The 18,780-nt window shown below is 44.3% G+C and overlaps 2 protein-coding genes across 2 annotated transcripts in view; both read right to left on the reverse strand.

Annotated features, from left to right (window-relative positions):
* Nucleotides 1–2,868: 2,868 nt before the first annotated feature.
* Nucleotides 2,869–4,055, reverse strand: LOC137298713 (uncharacterized). Its single transcript, XM_067830993.1, has 2 exons — nt 3,935–4,055; nt 2,869–3,809 (listed from the first exon to the last, which is right to left on the reverse strand). The coding sequence occupies exons 1-2, from the start codon at nt 4,053–4,055 to the stop codon at nt 2,869–2,871; spliced, it is 1,062 nt and encodes a 353-aa protein (XP_067687094.1).
* A 3,084-nt stretch (nt 4,056–7,139) lies between these two features.
* The window catches only part of LOC137297724 (N-acetylated-alpha-linked acidic dipeptidase 2-like), a 31,923-nt gene continuing 20,282 nt past the window's right edge, over nt 7,140–18,780 (reverse strand). The window contains exons 17-18 of the mRNA XM_067829661.1: nt 8,178–8,270; nt 7,140–7,844 (exon numbers count right to left, since the gene is read on the reverse strand). Coding sequence (XP_067685762.1) covers nt 7,646–7,844; nt 8,178–8,270 — 292 coding nt within the window. The 3' untranslated portion in view covers nt 7,140–7,645. The remainder of the gene's footprint in view (nt 7,845–8,177; nt 8,271–18,780) is intronic.

An 18,780-nucleotide genomic window follows, 5' to 3' on the forward strand; every position in this document is an offset into this window, starting at 1 on the left:
TACATCCAGCTGACAAGACTTGACCACACACCTTTGCCATACCCAAACGTAATAGTCAGGTTTCAGGGTTTTTGCTTGCAACAATCAGAATGGATGGAAACAATCTGCACTTGACATGACATTGGGAGTCGTCGGTGTCTATTTCATTGTATGCCATGGTGGTTACGTGTTTCATAAAACACTTTAGCTTTCATTTGTCGCTTTGCTTTACTTTCGTTTTGAGGGTTCTATTCCTGCTGAAAACTAAATTGCAGTACAAGTCGTAAATCGTACGATGTGAATGTTTTCAAATACTTGAATCCTACTTTAGAATATTTCGTGTGGTAGTAAACCGGGTCACCTTGCTTTCTTGATTCTCTCTGTCGTAATCTTCCTGAACCTCGGTTAGAGGCCGAAAACAAATTTTTCCAATCTCGCACGCTCGAACGAGAAACCTTGCCTTTCGCGCACAAGAAGTCTATCCAGGTCATTCGATACGCTTTGCTTACCTTTCGTCATTTTTGTTTTGCTGCCCGGAAGTGGGAAAAACACAGGGCAACAAGCCAGAAAGGGAGATAACAACCCCTATTGAATATGGCTATACCTGAATGTTCGTCAAAATTAGCCGACTTTAGCGTGGCTTCATCGAATATTAATTAGAGGTTGATCGGATAAAGCGTGAATAGAATGGCAATGCCATGGGCATGTGTTTATCGTCAGTATGTACAGTGGTGATGAGAACATAAGCATAAGCAACTGAATGTGTTGAACCGTGGAAAGGAGAGACGTGTTCGCGGTCACGATTGGCCCTTTCAGATCGTAACAGATCGTATCTCCATAGTCGCATGGAGAGTACGCTGATTTTATGTTCAGGGTAGATCAAGTGTAATCGCAAACATCTGGGGATAGTTTTCCTCGACAGAGCCCGATCGGGTGTGGAAACCGAGATCAGCATAGGTCGCTGATATGTCGTCGGCCATGGGATGACAGTCACATTTCAAAAATGTGGTATTTCCACAGAGAGGCATTCGTTTCCACATCTGGTATATTACACTAGATTTCACTTTGACACATGGTATTGGTGACAAAGAGCAGGTGTCAATCTTTTTCCAACTGTATGAGAGGTATTCGAGGATTCATGTACGGAAAATGATAGTGAATTCCAGTTGTGACATAATGGGCGAAACATAGCCGTACGTGTGTGACTTTTATAAACACTCTGTATTGTGGCTGAAAGGTTTCGTTTTCAGAATGATATATTCTCAGCTATTCTCGATTCATCAACGATGTTTCAGAATTAGCAACCGTTTTGATCCCAGTAAAATCTGACATTTAGACTAAGACATAGAGCGGCATTGAGCATTAGCTAACAGGTAACACCGTATCCCGTCTCATTACTATCGTGGTTTATAATATGATGCAATAGGTAATAGTCGTAAAGGCAGCAATATAGCTGGAATATAGTGCGGTGTAAATCTAAACTCACTCACTCAAGTAGTATATTCGTAATGAACTATCCTTTTGGAATCATGTACACAGTATCACCAATCTTTTTGCTAAGGTATATTTCTCACATTCAAGTTTCCATAATTGCTATAAACTCTTGTCGACTCGTCTGCAAACCTTTTTGAATAGCTCTTGCGTTTTTAGTAAAGTAGTTCACTAAAGTATTTTAGTAAAGAAAGAAAATGGTGTCAACTTGTGGCCGTCGGTGTTTGAGTTTCATTTCCATATGGTTGATTACACTCTTTCGCCAATAGATCAGAAACCACCTTTGGACGTCTACATCAACTCTCAGTAAACGGATGTTGCAGAAGACTCAACAGTACAATGATTGGACGTCATGGAAGTTTTTATAATCTCTCCCGAAATGGGGCTGATAGATGAGATTACAAGAACACTAGACATGTTTTAAAACTTTGCAAAAGTGGGTGTAGGCATAAATGAATCATTGATATAGTGTATGCTGTATCAAAAAGTCGATATAACTTCTTCGAGTGGCCTTTTAAGAAGCGGAGAAGTAAAAATTTGACAAACTTTGTGGGCAGCAGCTTCTTTATTACGAGAGTGCGGCGTTTCGATACAGAATCTTGTACCGCTATCAGAAGAAGGGTATGGCGAAGGCGTGGGGAACTGTTTCTATTGGGTGTATTGTTGTAAGAGACACATGTTGGGTGGACCGCGGTGTTGGGTGCAATCGGTCTGAGCCAGATATTAATGTACTGCTGCAGTCAGTAGATTGTCCTAACAAACATTCAAATAATTAGGTACCCTCCGTGCAGTCTGGGACACCTGCAGTCGTGCCAAGTCTTGGTTCCTGTGGTCCCTCGTAAATTGTAGTATGGCAGGTGTGTCAAAACAAGAATGATTTCAGGCGGGTTTGCCACTCGCTATCATTGGTAGGGTTACCATTATATTCCCGTGCCATTTCATTTCCACGAATATGAACTTTTACCACATCTGTCTTTTTAGATGCATTTGGTCGATATGCCTTTTCTTATTTAATCACGAAAAACAAAAACACCTCCCACCCCACCCCCCAAAAAGAAACAAAAAGAAAAGAAAAGAAACGAAACGAAAAACAAACAAAAAAACAAACAGAAAAAGACCCCAACAACGAGCATGTTTACAAAACGGTACAACCATAATAAAAACACAACTTTGTATGAACCCAATGTTACATTTGGTTTTTAAAAGTGACTTTTTGTGGTTCAGTATATATGTTTGACGTGTAGAAATCTAAATCAACATTATTCTTAATATCCAATATCATTGAGGAATGTCATATTCCGGTCATGACGATAGAAGAGCAGCCACATATATTTGAGTCACGCCTATCGCAGAGTCCGGAAATGAGTTGTGTAAATATACATCTGGTACGTGATGATCTCAAAATATTTGCTTTGCACGATGCTCCAAAACCTTCTGACACCACTCCCGTGGGTGGACACGCTGGATACGGTTGTTCTCATCAATATTGTAGGACTCTGGACCATCTCTGTCGAAAAAAACAACGCCACTGAAGTAAGGTACATATATCTCGAGGACATAAGTGTCTCTGTGACCGTCCACTTTGTTAAACTCAATTTTCAGAAATTCTTTGATCACATCTCGGTCAGCAATGGCCCAATCCCGTGTGAGAAACAAAAGCTTCATTGCAACTTGGTCACGTATGGCCAACTTGAGAGCTTCATGATGCTGCTCCTTCAATTTAAATCCTTCAATGGATACATCTTTTGACCTGTAGGTGCCTGTTGTTCGATTTTGTTCAGCAAAGGATGAAATATATTCCCTCAGACGAAGTTCGTTCATGATGTGGCATGCCAAGTCAGTCCTGGCCACCTTGCGGGCACCTTTGAAGGATTTTAGTTGCACGTTGCTGGCCTCTTGTAGTCCGTGAAGTGACTTCTTCTCATACTCTCCACCAGGTCTGTTTTTTCTCAAGATGCCACGCATGTTCAACACTGTGGATCTAGCAAAGCCTTTATTAAGGTTGATGTGTGTGTTGTAGTTTGTTGTAGATATTGTGGATGAAGAATTGCATGTGATCGAGAGGCAGTTGGGTTCTCCTTTCATCCAATCTCTGGAGTAACTGTCATGGAATAAGGCTCCATCCTCAATTAGTTCATTGAGCCTATCATCAACCAGTTCATCAATGAGTCCAAGAGACTTGTCACTGTCATCCATGTGTGTAAAGTATATGAGCAAGATACCGCCCATTGAGTTTCTCAGTGCACAAATATATTCAAAAATACGCTCTTTTTCCATATCCTTTCTCTCCTTTTCCCTTTTCTTGGACGAGCTTGCCTTTATTCCCTCGGGATCTTGATCTTTTGGTGGACAGATGTTTCTGATGTCAAATGATTCGGCTCCCCTTCCAACTCAGCGACTATTAATTATAGAACTTTTGGAGGGGTGATGTGGAAGGAAGTCTAGATTCCATTCGTATATTTACCTTTATCATTTGTGCCGTGGACACTGTCTTTGGAGGCAAAATACGCTTGACTTTCATCACGATGTTTGTCATCACCACCCTCACGTTTTCTCTTCGTTCCACGTTCAGAGGAATGGCTCATAGTGACAGCAGAGACGGTCGAGTATGTCGGAATGCACTGAAGCTCTGACGGGGCACGTCCACTACGTAGCCTAGGCTGTACTGCTGACGATAAACTGATTTGTCATACGCGGGAGGTGTTGTTATATGGTGGCTTTGATCAGTGTGCCTTCGGATTGGTTCCTGGTTGTGTGTTCAGTGACTGTTGCAGTACCTTGGCGAGGTGTTCACAAGCAGCAATTGATTTTAGTTGCATAACGTGGGTCCCAATTCATGTATGTAAAAACTTGAGTAAATTTATGTTTTTGTAGCCGAACGCTTTAAGCTCCAACGAATTATTCGTGACGTTTTCCATTACCTTCTGAAAGAGATCTACACTGTTAAACCATTTGCAGAATGACAAACGCCGTGTATTACGTGTCTGTATATACACATTTCGTTCCGCACTGTCAGTCTAGTGATTATATCATTAACTAAGTCACCAGCGCTGCATTCAACTCCACACCAGTTTACTGGATCCCATACAGGTATACATAGGTTGGAGTGGCCTAGTTGCCTGAGGTGTCGCAGTTCACTATATGCATTTGTGGCGTTAGACGTGGAGGAGTGAGTGAGTGAGTTTTAGTTTTACGCCGCTTTTTAGCAATATTCCTGCAATATCACGGCGGGGGACACCAGAAAATGGGCTTCACATATTGTACCCATGTGGGGAATCGAACCCGGGTCTCCGGCGTGACGAGCGAACGGTTTAACCACTAGGCTACCCCACCGCCCCAGACGTGGAGGAAAGTAATAGGGCGAATACCACTTTCGACCAGATAAATAGTGTTGTTGCATATGTGGTGGGGCGTACCAAGGAAGCTAGGAATCACTATGGATTTCCTACCAAGCTTATACACTGCGATGTAGTCTTTGTCGGTGCTGCGGCGTTAAAACCAACTCTCACTCATTCGAGTTCAAATTCTAACATGGTTGGGGAAGAGCGTGTGTATGGTTGCACATCTAGGTATAACAACGCTCGAGGTTGCTGTACATGGAATGAACACGCATGTTGACAAGGGAGACGGTGACTCCATGGATCAACGCACAGACACACCGGACACGACGAGAAGGATTAGTGTGCAAGAGTCGTCCATGCTATTCAGCTATTGGGCTACTGCCCTTGGATGATTTGAATAAACTAGTTAGTCCAGGGGAAGCCTGGGGTCCCAAGTATCACGTGTCATGTACTGACATGTGCATATCAGTTTTAGTTTAAAACCAGATTTGTTCAGAAGTGTTTACATCAGTTTTGACGACAAAAACACCGGTTAAGGAATGATGTTATAAATTACATCATGACTAGGTTAAACATATCAAACACTACCAAGTCCCAAAGAAGTGAATCCTGTTAATACTAACTTACATTATTCTCCATGTAAATAGAGTATGTATTGTAATGTGCGAAGGGCGCAACCTGACAGGAAGATTGTTATCTTGGAAGGCAGTCGGGTGGTCTAGGGGTTAAAGCGTTTGCTGGTCACGCCAAACCGGGTTCGATTCCCCATTAGGGTGCAATGTTTGAAGCCCATTTGTGGTGTTCCCGCCGTGATATTGCTAGATAATGCGACATAAAACAAAACCCACTCGCCCATTCATTAGACTGGAATAGATTGCTCAATGAAAATCCCTGGTGTGAGGACATTTGTGGACTTTTTCCCAAACCACTAACTCAAGGAGCTTTTTGTACATCCCCGTAAAATTTTAATGACACACATAATGTATGTCATCATCAACACAAATATCAGATAGTTGAAACATAACCTCAGGATGACACAGTGGAAAGATGGGATTGTTCCCAGTACCCATTGAACTCAGCTCGTCATTTACTTCGTTCCGCTGTGCAGTCACATGATGCTGCATCCTGATGTGACTGTTCCAGCATTACACAATGCATTGCCTGAACAAATTAATAACATATCTCAGCCAGATCGTGTCTTAACGGGGCGGTGGGGTAACCTTGAGCTTAAAGCGTTTGCACGCCACGCGGAAAACCCGGGTTAGATTCCCCACAAGGGTACAATGTGTGAAGCCTATTTCTGGTGTTCCCCACCCTGATATTGCAGAAATATTGCTAAAAGCGGCTCACTCGTGTCTTGGCTGCAATACATTGTTATTTTCATATCATATATATTTTTGGACGACGGTTCGAGGCCGCGAATTATAGGCATGGTTAGTGCTGGAAAGCCCACAAAGCTGCCAGTCGTCTGAGAGTTTCTGGCTGCCACAGACACATTTTAGTTTGAATCAGTGATTACAGACACGCGTCTGCAACCTTTGGGACATAGAAGAACATCAGTTGGGATGGCCGCAGATTCTTATTGCGCGTCACAGACGGTTATGTTCCGGTATAGCGGAAATAACACGGCGTCCAGAGTAGGAACAGTGAACCATCCCACACAAGATCACATTACACCCACTACAATATCAGCAAAATTAATTTAGGGGAAAGTAGTGTAAAGAAGTCAAAAGTCGTACAAAAGTCCAATGTAATTATCAACAGAGGGGCTTGTGAGCGATATTCATCTGTTGACGAATGATATTATTCTCATGTGAAATTAACTTATTGAATTTTTTATTTTGTTCGGGCTTACCTGCGAACGCTTTTACCACTGGGCTACTTCGTCATTTCCGGAATAGTATGATGCTTTTGGGTGGATATGAGGTGGGTTAGTAATCCAGGCTAGTAGTCCAGGATGGTTGACTGAAGAATGACAGCGGTAGAACTGAAGACGACAGCAGTCATGTTCATTGTTGTTGAGGGAATAGAGGTTGAAATGGTTGATAAAAATGGTAATCACGTGACAGAACGCACATCGGGAGAGAAAACAGACACGTGCAGAACTAGAATGTCCACTTTTCGTCGTGGACGAAATCGTTGGTGACCTGTCGTCTTCGGTTGATGATGACTTCAGTCTCCGAGCCTCCCTCCGACAGATCATGTCAGTCAGGTTATTTCCAGGTGTTTGGGGTGTTTGGGGTGTTTGGGGTGTTTGGGCTGGTGTTAATTGATTTTCAGATGAGATTCATAATGGTTTGTTGGTTTGGACATATACTGAAATAATTAGACCGTTTGAATATTCCCACTTTATTAGACCCACTTTACACTGTGACAATATGTTTTGTTTATGTATATAGTTACAACGAAGATTGATTCATCCACTAAATATTGGGAACAAACTGCAAACCACATGCAAATGAATTGCACATGAGTAATGCATCAAACTGCTGAAAAGAATGTGCAAATATCGTGTATGTGCACAGCTGCGTTTTGGTGCAAAGTTTTGTTAAGAATGTGTCAGTTTTCACTGATCTGTATCATTTACTGAAATCATGAAACCTTTAAAAGTATGAAATATTTTGCAAAATTTAGTTTAGAACAGCTGTCTGAAGCAAGTGGCTATATGTACATCAGTGGGACTAAACCTTTGATGGGAAGTATGTTTAACCTATTGAAATAGTTTGATATAATAGCACTATGATCGATACCAAAATCTCACCAAACATTAAGTAGTGTATGACTAGAATCATATTACACAATATACTGAAGAATGTTAAGAATTTTAATGCATATCACATGAAGTGGGCTGGGTCTCTGAGAGTTGAGGCAGCCGATTGGATTGTGAACAATATGACCGAGAAGTGTTGCTTGACTCTCTCCCATTGTTTCGCGGGATCCGCTGATTTGTCAATCTCAAAGAGCAGATCGGTGAGACCAGGGAATGACGATCCTGCATAGCTGTTGACACTGCTGGGGGCGAACAGGACGTGTCTGAGAAAGAACAGCTAGATTATACAACATGTCATATCATGTCATGTCATCTTATCGCTGTTAATTGGGAACAACCCAGTCATTTTATGTAAAGACAGCCACTATCATATATATGTTGAATACAGTAACAGTTTGGTACAATAGTATATAAGTACTTGTATTTGAATTTAGACCTTTCCGTCGAAAATTAACACGTCCACTAAGGTATTTTGAAAATGAAGGCGTTCAAAACAGAACGCGGTGCTATCTTTTCAGAACATTTCATGAAATCATGGTTGAGGAAAACTCAGATTATAGTTTAAAAGTTGAATCAGAAAATGAATCTGATTCTACCTGAAGTAGGATCTCCCTGGGATTCCGTTAGGATCCAAGAATGCTCTCTCTAGTTGCAGAAGCTGGTCATTGATGCGGCGGACGGACAGAGGACTGAATGAAGAGACAGACGGTCATGAGTAAGACAGGAACAATAGTGTGATTAACTTATATGTCAGCTTTGACAGTAACATCATGGCAAATATCTGAACCCAGTCAATATAAACCAGTGACTGGTAGTATGAGCGACCATTCAACCTCGAGGACACCACGATGGATGAGAACATACACTGAACGTTCGGTGATCCCTTCCTTGCAGAATCCCATTTAGCTGTTAACCAACGAGCAGAGTATATACTCTATACCCACATTGCAGCGATCAAAACCTATATGTATCGTGTGCATGTGTTCCTGTGCATAGAGCTAAGGTGACAGCTCAGTTGATGTTAAACAACGAAGGGCGCACGGGCAATCCGTGGATGGGTGGCCTTGTTTGACAGCTTGACTCCTGAGAGTTTCAAAGACTTCGGCCCTGCACCACAAGGAATCACTTGTAGGCAAGTGACTATATTCAAAGTTGCCTCCCTTCACCTAGAAGAAAGTGGGTACCCAGTGGGACAAATAACTAACCTTCTAGAGGCTCACATGCAGTTTGGGATAATAATGTGTTAGCGCTTTGAGCATGCACGGTATAAATGACTATGATTATATCATTGATTTGAGTACTGGGACAAATCGATGCAATGTATCCTTAGAAAGAATTCATATACTGAAGAATTTTGACAGGACGTAAACCATATCCATATTCTGCATGAAACTATCGACAGGAACACTGGATTCATGGTTATTCAGCGTCATACATTTAATGATTTCTGCAAATAACAGCAATGAAGATATAGTTTTTATTATGCCTAAAAAGCGATAAAGCAGATATTGAAAACGTGCGACAATCAGTTCATATTTACCGGTGATTAATCTGTAGAAAGGAGTGATACTGTCTGCTTGATGATATTTTTTATACCGGAAGCGGAAATGATTGACATCGGTATAATGTTAATAAGTAGTATATACAATGGGGGTTCTGGCTCACTTTCAAGAAAAGTCTCTACAAAGCCTTATTTACTAAATAAGGCTTTGGTTGGGCCCTTAGCTCTTGCTACTACTACCCCTACTACTTAACGTGTGTTGGAGGTAACACTGTGCCTATGTCACGTTTATATCGATGAAACAGTTTAACGTGAACCGCCTACGATCTCTTTGGTGTTCATAATAAAGGCTTGCTGGGCTTTTTGTATCCCCTGTTCTATGTACTTTTTTTTCTCGTCCTCGCTGATAGCAGACTTACGAGATTTGGACCGAATATCTTGTTTCATTCCGTTATATTTTGTGAGTTCAGAGAGGATTGAACGAAACTCCTCTTCTGAGATCTTACTATCAGAGAGTGCCGTGGAAATACGCCCACTTACTGTGTTGAGCTTTGCTTCGGCCAGAACCCTGATCTCGTCGTGTTTCAATGCCTTACGATGCAGTCTGCGTGATACCAACTTAAGCGCCAACCCTAACACCCCCGCTATCCCAGCTGTTATTTCAAAACCTAGCACTATAGGTGCAGCCATGATGGTGGTTAACAACCCAACACCTGCAGCCCCTAGTCCCATGCTGGTTGCCATAAGGGTAGTGTCAGCCCCGTCCACGATATTGAAAGCTCTATTGTACTTCTTACATAGTGCTTTCTGCGTGTCACAGTCATGTTCTAGTTGGCGTTTCACATCACATAACTGCCTCAAGCGGAACCCATCTACGGTTTCCAGCGTCTTCGCTACTTCCTCTACGACTGGGTACAGACCCATCTATAATATATATTTTGAAAGATATTTTAATTGGGTTTCAGTTAATATTCTATAAATTAATTTGAAGTCTATAAGTTCTAGACTACTACTCAGGGTAATAGGTGATAATCTAATAGACTTTCCTGTTGTAATAAAAACCCCACTGAGGTTTATTAAGCGGTTTATAGAACCCCCGTGGGTATCCTGTTGTATAATAATACAACAATATTGGCCTTGGTGTTCGTCAAACCAGTGTATTGACACCCCGGGTAAAATTTGGTGTACTCTTGAGGTGTTTTCATTGTCTAAATCACTAAAGAAGACTTCTATGATGAGTGTGAAAGGGGAGGATATATCAAGATATATGTTAAAAGAATAATTGATAAATGCTAATTTATTTTTTACTGCAGTCTTTAACCTATTTTTTTCGGTATCAGTAGTTGCTATGAATACACTATCCGGAATGAAATCCCTGGCCCAGATACCGTTGTTCCTAATCTTAGAGATATACCCCGTATCTGTGTTTATTGTGATATAAGGTGAGGCGAGTGTTAAGTTGATCAACCATTTGGGCTCTTTTAAATCTGATAACGACACCAGTCTGTACACGTTGTCTTTGAAGTGTAGGATATATAAGGCGTCTTCCTCACCAGGCTGATCGAATCCCTCCGTATCTCCTAGGTCGTTAAGCGTAGTGTTGGGACGATGACTGGCCATTATTATACTATTACGATATAATTTCCAACTGGCTTTTTGATAATAGTTCAGGGGTGAACTTCATACCCATGAAGTGTATGTTGGCAGGCAGGAAGATATTGGTTAGTGATATCGTGTTTTCCACGATCACGTTGACCCCCTGCAGACTGGTGTTGGAGTCGGAACCCACCCGCACGTAAACGTTGCAAACTTGATACTGGTGTCGTTTCACCCACCCGAGTTTGATCCCCTTCACGATCTCGACATCATTCCCCGATGGTTCCCCTAAGTAGACTTTGATGATCAGTGTTGAGTTTGCCGGTAGACTCTCTAGTATAGTGACCACGCCTTCGAATTCAGACACCAACTGCAATTTCACGTTTTGTACGGCCGGTTTACTCGTTAGCATGTGGGCTGCCATAGTGTCGAGTGGGCTGACGACTATGCTACGTCTCTGAGTTGGGACGTAAGCCACGAGCAGGGTTCCATTGTTCACGACTTTGTTTAGGTGGTTGTCTTTGTTATCCGTGAACACGTAGGGAGAGACGAGTCTAATATTGAGAAACCAGTCGTCGTTATCGGGTAACAACACCCACTTGTCATCTTCGGTGAAGACGAGCATATATGGTTTGTTTTGGACGACGGTAGTGCTCTCAACATCATCTAAGTCGAACAGTTTACCCCCGAACGTTGGGTATATTATCCAGTTATTACCGGTGTTGACAAGGGCGTACTTAGTGTTGACTTTTGCTCTTGCGGTATCTACTATATCACTTAGGGCTCCACCGGAGGTGACTTCAACACGTTTGTAAATGTTGTTTTTCAGTTGAAATGCGTACGATGTACCATCTACTCCGGGAGCGTCGAAACCGCGCGTGTCTCTGAGGTCGGAGATCCCGATATTGACGCATTTTTTCACTCCGGGCCCTTGTGCGCTGGTCATTTTACATGAAGCGTTAAGCTGAGGTATCCTATATTTACAGGATTATGATTTATATCTAACACCGATATTGTCAGCTCAGGTATGTTGCCCTGGGTTAATCTCTTATACTGCCGTGGTGAAAACGACTCGGTTCTACCGTCGTTGTATTTCTCAGTTTTCACCGGCACTGCTCTCAGTATAGTGGAAGGGTGACCTCCTTGAATGTTGTACGTTGTGCTCACCTGGCCGAGATGAATGTACAGCTCTCGGTACGGTACTAGATCGGGTAACTTCATGCCTGTGACGGTTGTTGTTGGTTTTATCTCGTCAGGAGACATACCGAGTATCCTCGCTAGTGGTCGGCCGAGCCTCAAGGGGTTTCTTCCGTTGTTGATTAACACCACTGTACCGTTTGAGTCGTTCATCTTGAGTTCGGCTCCCAGGGGTTTGAAGACCTCGTCGTTTAGAGAGCACACGCTGTAGTAGCCGTCAGTTATCTGGCTGCGAGTTCCACTGACGAACAGCTTATTGTTGCTGACGTTGATGTTAGTCCATTGCGGTAGGTAGGTGATATCGCAGAGTGCGACTTCGAGTTGGCCTGACGTGTTATCGATCGCGTGCGTCAGCTGAACGGCGTCACCGCTCGTTATTCCTGGAAGTGTTATGTACATGTTAGAGTATATATGCTCATTATATAATAGTTTTAAAATGTTGTTTTACCCTAAACTGGACGTAGATTTCTCCCCCATGAAGATCGTGGTTGCTCCTGGGTTGTATTTCAATGCCCAGCTTTTAGATGTGTTCGTTAAGTATAAGCTTTCGGTGACTAACATCAAGGCAGTCCACGCTTGGTTCAACAACCCTATGTAGTTCTGGCAGAATCAATTAAACTTTGCCGTGTGGTGCGCTACAACGGGGTGTGGTGTGACATTGACCGACACTCGGCGTGGACCGCTGAGTCAGTCTGTGTTCAAGTTCCACGTGTACTACCAGGTCAGACGTATCCTTAAAGAGATCAGCGCCCCCCTCCCACAGGACAAAGCGTGGGACGCAACAAACAACCCGTACGATAGACGGGTTTACGAACGTATTTGCAATGAATTCGAAATAAGCCCGAAGACGGATTGGCGTTTGCCAGGGCTGAACCACGGGTTGGGTATTCCTTACAGCGATGGGCTCTCAGTAAAAGCATTTAAGAAAGATTTACTAACAAACTTTATGAAACGAAAAATGTTTAGTACTGAGAATTTTTTCCATGCATTAGATGATATTGTTCCTAAACCTACCAAATATGGACCAAAACCAGTGAAAGATGCAAGTGATGATTTAGTGAAACGAGGTATACTTAGGCAGGACTTTGCTTTGTCGAGTAATGAATGGAGGGATGATCGTATGGACTTTGAAGGTGGTGTTGCTTTCACAATCCAGAAAGTGGAGCAGTCAACCGCAGACGGGTGGAAAATGTTCATGCTGGACACGTCGAAAGGATTCACTCGTGCCGGGGTAGTCAGGTTGAACGACTCGATTCGAACGTACGTGTGGGCGCTGTTGGGTGCGCAGTCGATGACGGGTTCCAACATCCTCGGTAAGGGAACTGCTTTCGACGCTCAGACACAGTTCGTTGCCAACGTTGAGGATGCTATCAATTCTCCAGTTGATCTCCCGCGGACCATCGACCGTTACCAAAACGTGTTAGAATACGCCAGATCGAAAGTCAATTACGTGTTCGGCGTGGGGTTGTACATGGCTCCGAGTGATATGCAACTGAGAGTAAAAAAAGTGGTGGGTTATAACAACAAAATAGTCATAGACACGGCGGATCAAAAGTTGGGCATCAACCCCGATATTAACACCACCTATATCCCACACATCCCACCACGTGAAACGGGTATAGTGGCGCCACCCCCGGAGTCTAAAGTTCATGTGGGGGTACCCCCCACACACCCCCATATTCAGGCTCAGCAGCATATTGATAGTAAAACGGCCCTGGTGGTTGGTGGGGTAGCTTTGGGACTTATTTGGTTAAAGATTTCTTAGCCGCTACGTACACCAGACCCGCCACGGCGACGATGGCTGCCCACAGGTTTTGACTGAGCCACGTGGCAGTTTTAGCCAGAGCGCCCAACAACCACGAGACGATGCTACCCAGGATGCCGGGAAGGGCTTCGGCGGCTTTACCAGCCAGTTTAGCTAGGCGTTCCCCCAGTTTTTTTATCCAGTCTTTAACACCACCGCCACTTGGGGTTCCGCCGCCGGCAGGCCCCCCTGTCAGTGACACCACCAGGGTTGATATGATGAAACCCAATGCAGTCAGAATGCTGGCGATGGTGATCCCTTGCTCCCGGAACAATATCCGAATCCTGTTGGCTAAAGTTCTATCCTCGTTCAGTATTCTATCAATTGTTTCCCGAATGCGACTGATCTGGGATCGAAGCTGTTCACGATTCGAGGAAGCGGATTCCAATCGTGTACGTCTCTCGTCTTCTAAATCGTGTAGTCTTTCATTGATACGACGCTTCATATCATCGTTTTCAGTTTCGTTGAGTTTGGTTTTTTCCCTAGCGATGTGCTCGTCGATTTCGTTCAGTTTCCCCATGTTGTTCACGAGTTCTCCACGCATGCGTTTCACGGCTTCGTCTAAGCCGTGCAGTTCCCTTACCGGAAAGTCAAACCCCGGTAACGGTTTGTCCCAGTAGGTGCTCAACAGTTTTTCTATGCTGTCCGAGGCTTCTGTAGCACGCTGTGGTGTCATTTCATCTCTAGTGGTGAGGTGGGATCTGGTAGCTTGCAGATCTTCTTCAACGGCCTTAGGTATTGCACCACCGTAATTACGCATGTTTAGATTTTCACGGATAAATTCGACACCACCATGGCGGCTGGCTAGAGTTGACAAGGCCAGTGGTTTTTTAGTGCGCTTGTCAAAGAGGTAAAACTCTGGTTTAGACTTAAGGCGTAGAACACCCTTTTTATCAATAAAAAAATGATCATAGTATCGACCCTGTGGTTCAACGTAGTTTTTAGAGCTGCTTAAGCTTTTGTAATAATCATTTACCGTTGTTTCCAAAAGTTCTTGGCTCAATGGCAAACTAGTAAATGAGGTCTCCTGCTCATCGGATGCCTGGGCACTATCACCCCGCATATCATTCATAGGTATGTCTTCATCCATTATTTAGTATTAAAATATATTTTATTTATATATAACAATGTACGGCAGAAAATTAGATCCTTTTAGAAGATTGAGAGAGCCATTAGGAGCCAGAGCCGTGCGCCAGTCGGTGACCATCACCAACAATCCCAGCAAGATAGACCAGAATCAAACTCTGCTGGTTAGATTTCCAAACCTTGGTGAGAATGACCTCATTGTACCAGGCACTGTTCGACTGGCGTTCAATATCACTTTGACCTCCGACAACAACAAACGCGAGCTAGTGCGGAACGTGGGTCGAGCCATCATCAAGAAAACGACCGTCAAGATCAGCGGTAACGAGGTGCTGAGCATCGACGACAGCGACGTGTTTCACTGCTACAGGGATCTCTGGAAAAGCGAGGGAGAACGAGTCAATGATGTGTACCAGGGCATCAGCAAATCAACCCGGGCGCGCATAGGGTATGTCTTCACGCAAGACCAGCAAGACAAGCTATCGGACGGTGAAAAGGCCATCGCTCGAGCATACGGGAATCGATTCTGCGTGCCGCTCGAGTTCGAGTTGCTCACGGGACACGCGCCGTTTTACCAGGCCGCGCTGGGTGATAGGCTCGAATACGAGCTCACGTTTAACGACTATAGCAAAGTAGTGCGTACGCCGAACGGTGATGAGGCCAGTTATGCCATAGACAACATCTCTCTGGAGTTCGACATGGTCACTAGCCTGGAGCTGGCCAGGCAGGTTCGAAGCCAGTACTCTGGGAAGATGGCTATACTGTACGATCGCGTACTGAGGCATAGATCAGTCGTGCGAGATAAGAGCGACACTGTGTGGAATATCAACCTGAACGTGCCGGCGCGATCGATGAAAGGTATCCTGGTCGTCCCCGTGGAGTATTACGATCCATTCCGGAGGGACAGCGAGAAGTTTTTCAACCCCGAGATTGAAAAGGTGGAAGTGACCATCGAGGGCGTGCCCAACCAGCTGTTCAGTCATGGTATGAGACCACACCAGCAGTGGGATGAGATAAAAAAGCTACCAGGGACAGTGGGGGGGACCCCACATTATATAACAAAGGACCTGGACCTCGGCTCCGTGCAGATCGGTGAATACCTGACCACCAAGTACGCCCTATGGTTGGACATGCGATCCACGGATGATGATAAACTGCACGGTAGCGGGCGCCGTATAGATAACGGCAGCGAAGGGATAACCATCCAGATTACTAAGAAGGCTCAACCCGCTGGTAAGTTGAAATTATATCTGTACGTTATTATGGACGCGCAACTTAATATAGACAATGGGAGATTCGTGCAAGCCATCTACTAGTGGGGGTACCCGGGGGTACCCACAACTACCCACTGACCCACACTGCGCCATAGTGTGCGGGCAGACTGGCTGTGGGAAGACCGTTTTCGTGTTGGATATGTTGGAGGGTTACTACAAGGATGTGTTCGATAACATCGTTATCATGTGCCCTACTCTGAGCATGAATAAAACGTACGCGCGACCTTGGGTGATGACGGACCCGGACGTACACAAAATCGACCCTGGAACACGCCTGCAGGACTGGTTGAAAGCTCTTCACGAGAAATTTAAAGGGGAACCGACGCTGTTCATACTGGACGACTGCAGCGCTAATCGTGAGATAACAAAAAAGAGAGACATGCTATCGTACCTGGCCTTCTCCGGCCGGCATGCAAATCACAGCGTCTGGGTGCTAACGCAGAAGTTCAACTCGGTGTTGAAAGACCTCAGGGAGCAGACGCGATGGGTGGCCTTATTTCACTGCAAGGACAGGGATTCGTTCGAGGAGTGTTTGAGAGAGAACGATGTGATGAGCAAATTAGAACGGGAACGGGTGAAGAAACAGCTCGCTGAAACTAAACACGCTAAGCTCGTGCTCAAGACCGACCAACCCGTGGCTTATATAGTATGCTAAGCAAAGCTAAGCAAAGCTAAGCAAAGCTAAACAAAGCTAAGCTAAAGTTAAGTATAGCTATGATATTTGAAGTATTTGTCGTGTGCAACTTAACCTTCATTTCTCTGTGTTTTGTCTGCATCGGGTATTATATAGTTAAAACTAAATCTTACTTGTTATATTATAAGATGGAGTGTGAGGAATTGCTCGAACAGTTGGTACCTGGGGGTACCCCCACGCCGCCGGCAGGCCCCACTGATGATAAGCGAGAGAAACTGGTGGCGTTGGCTGTTGGCGGCAAAGCCAAACATTACTTTGGAGACTACACTCCGGATAAAATTCACATAATGTCAGCCGAAGAAATCGATAAGCTGTACGCTAGATACGAGTCCCGGCTCGGAGCAGAAATGACAAAGACAACAGGATCGGCTATGACCCAGATATACACCGGTATTGTGGCATACTTCCTTCCCATTCCACCAGAGCGCCGACTTTACCTGTGGGAGGACCTCGAGAAAGACCCTTTTATCGAACACGCCGTGAGCTCTATCAGCTGCGAGCTGTACCACAAATATGGCATGTTGTTGGCTCCAGTGACGGCGGCGATTATCACGGCAAAGCATTGTCAATTTGAGAGAAAGAATAATAATAATAGTATAGATGGATGCTGCACAGGAAACCCCAGTGGGGGTACTGAGGGAAACCCCAGTGGAGGTACCCCCAACAGTGAGGGAGGAGACCCCTTCACAGGAACCCCCAACAGTAACCAGACAGAAGAATCCTAAGAGAGTAGCTGCCGGTAAAAAACGGTGGTGTAACCAACATAAAGTGACCAACCCAACCCGACTGTTGTTGGCTGTAGGCGTAACTGCTGCCGTGGTTATAACATGGTTATACGTGGGGGTACCCTCCCACAGTGAGCCACCACCCAACAGTGAGCCCAAGACCCCCACAGTCGACCCGCATATCATGTTATAATTTTAATATTTTATATCATATACATAATGTCTGAGGAGAAAACGTTCGTCAACGACGCATACCACGCCACAGTGGTCGCCAGTCTAGCCGTAGGGTACGCTCGGTTGACTAAAATGGTGCTTAAACAACCAACTATCAAGCTAGATTTCAACCTGCAGGATATGGGTATGCTCATAATGAACCTTGGTATGGCGATGGCCACAAAAGACATCCTAGTAAAACAAGGAATAATACCTGAAAATATAATGAAATAAATATAGGATGGCCACGATAGCTATGATGGCCGGTGGGGCGTTAGTGAATGCCCTGGCATTTTCCGGGAGTAATTTCCTCTTCTCGAAACTACGAGATGACCACGCAATACAGGAAGAAAGGAAGTGGCACGATCTCGCTACTGAGAAATTACAAAGGGCACAGGCCGAGTACGCTAAAAAACGCCTCCAGAGGATCGATTTTATTAACGAACAACTCACGCGTGAAAACCATGCCGTTCAAACATTCAACGATGTCGATGAAGCAATGAAAGAATACTACCTACTAACTGGTAAACGATTGGAACCGCTCAATAAACCCACACTCGCTCAGTACTACACACCATCCAAGGGACAAATGAATCGTGAACTGGTCTTCATAGTGTTGGGTATAGCAGCTATTGCGTTGGTTGCGAAGCAATTAAATTAAAATACCGATATAAGTAAACATGAGACCCGCTCCATACCGATGCGAATACATACTTATTGGGAAGACCGAGGCCTGTGGTAGGAAATGCAGGAATCAGGGGTTCTGTTGTTTCCATATGGGAAGTCCTAACTACACGTGTTCTGTGTGTGGTATCGGGGTTAAAGGGCACTACTGTCTATGTAAAGCTCACGGAGCGAACGTAGTCAGACATCAACTCATCTACGAGAATAAAAAGGGCTACATAAAAGAACGTAGGCGACTGCTCAAGATAGACTCCAATTAAATGTTACTGTGAACCAATTAGACATTGGTTCTCTTAGGTGTAAACACTATGACTACTGTGCGCGAGCTGAAGCGGGTCGCAAAACAGAGAGGTGTGATCGGGTATTCTCGAATGCGGAAGTCAGCATTGTTGAGATTACTAGGTTTAGAAGCCCCTCCTACGGTAAAA

Source organism: Haliotis asinina, chromosome 10, assembly GCF_037392515.1.
Source record: "Haliotis asinina isolate JCU_RB_2024 chromosome 10, JCU_Hal_asi_v2, whole genome shotgun sequence".
In the NCBI taxonomy this organism is placed as follows: domain Eukaryota; kingdom Metazoa; phylum Mollusca; class Gastropoda; order Lepetellida; family Haliotidae; genus Haliotis; species Haliotis asinina.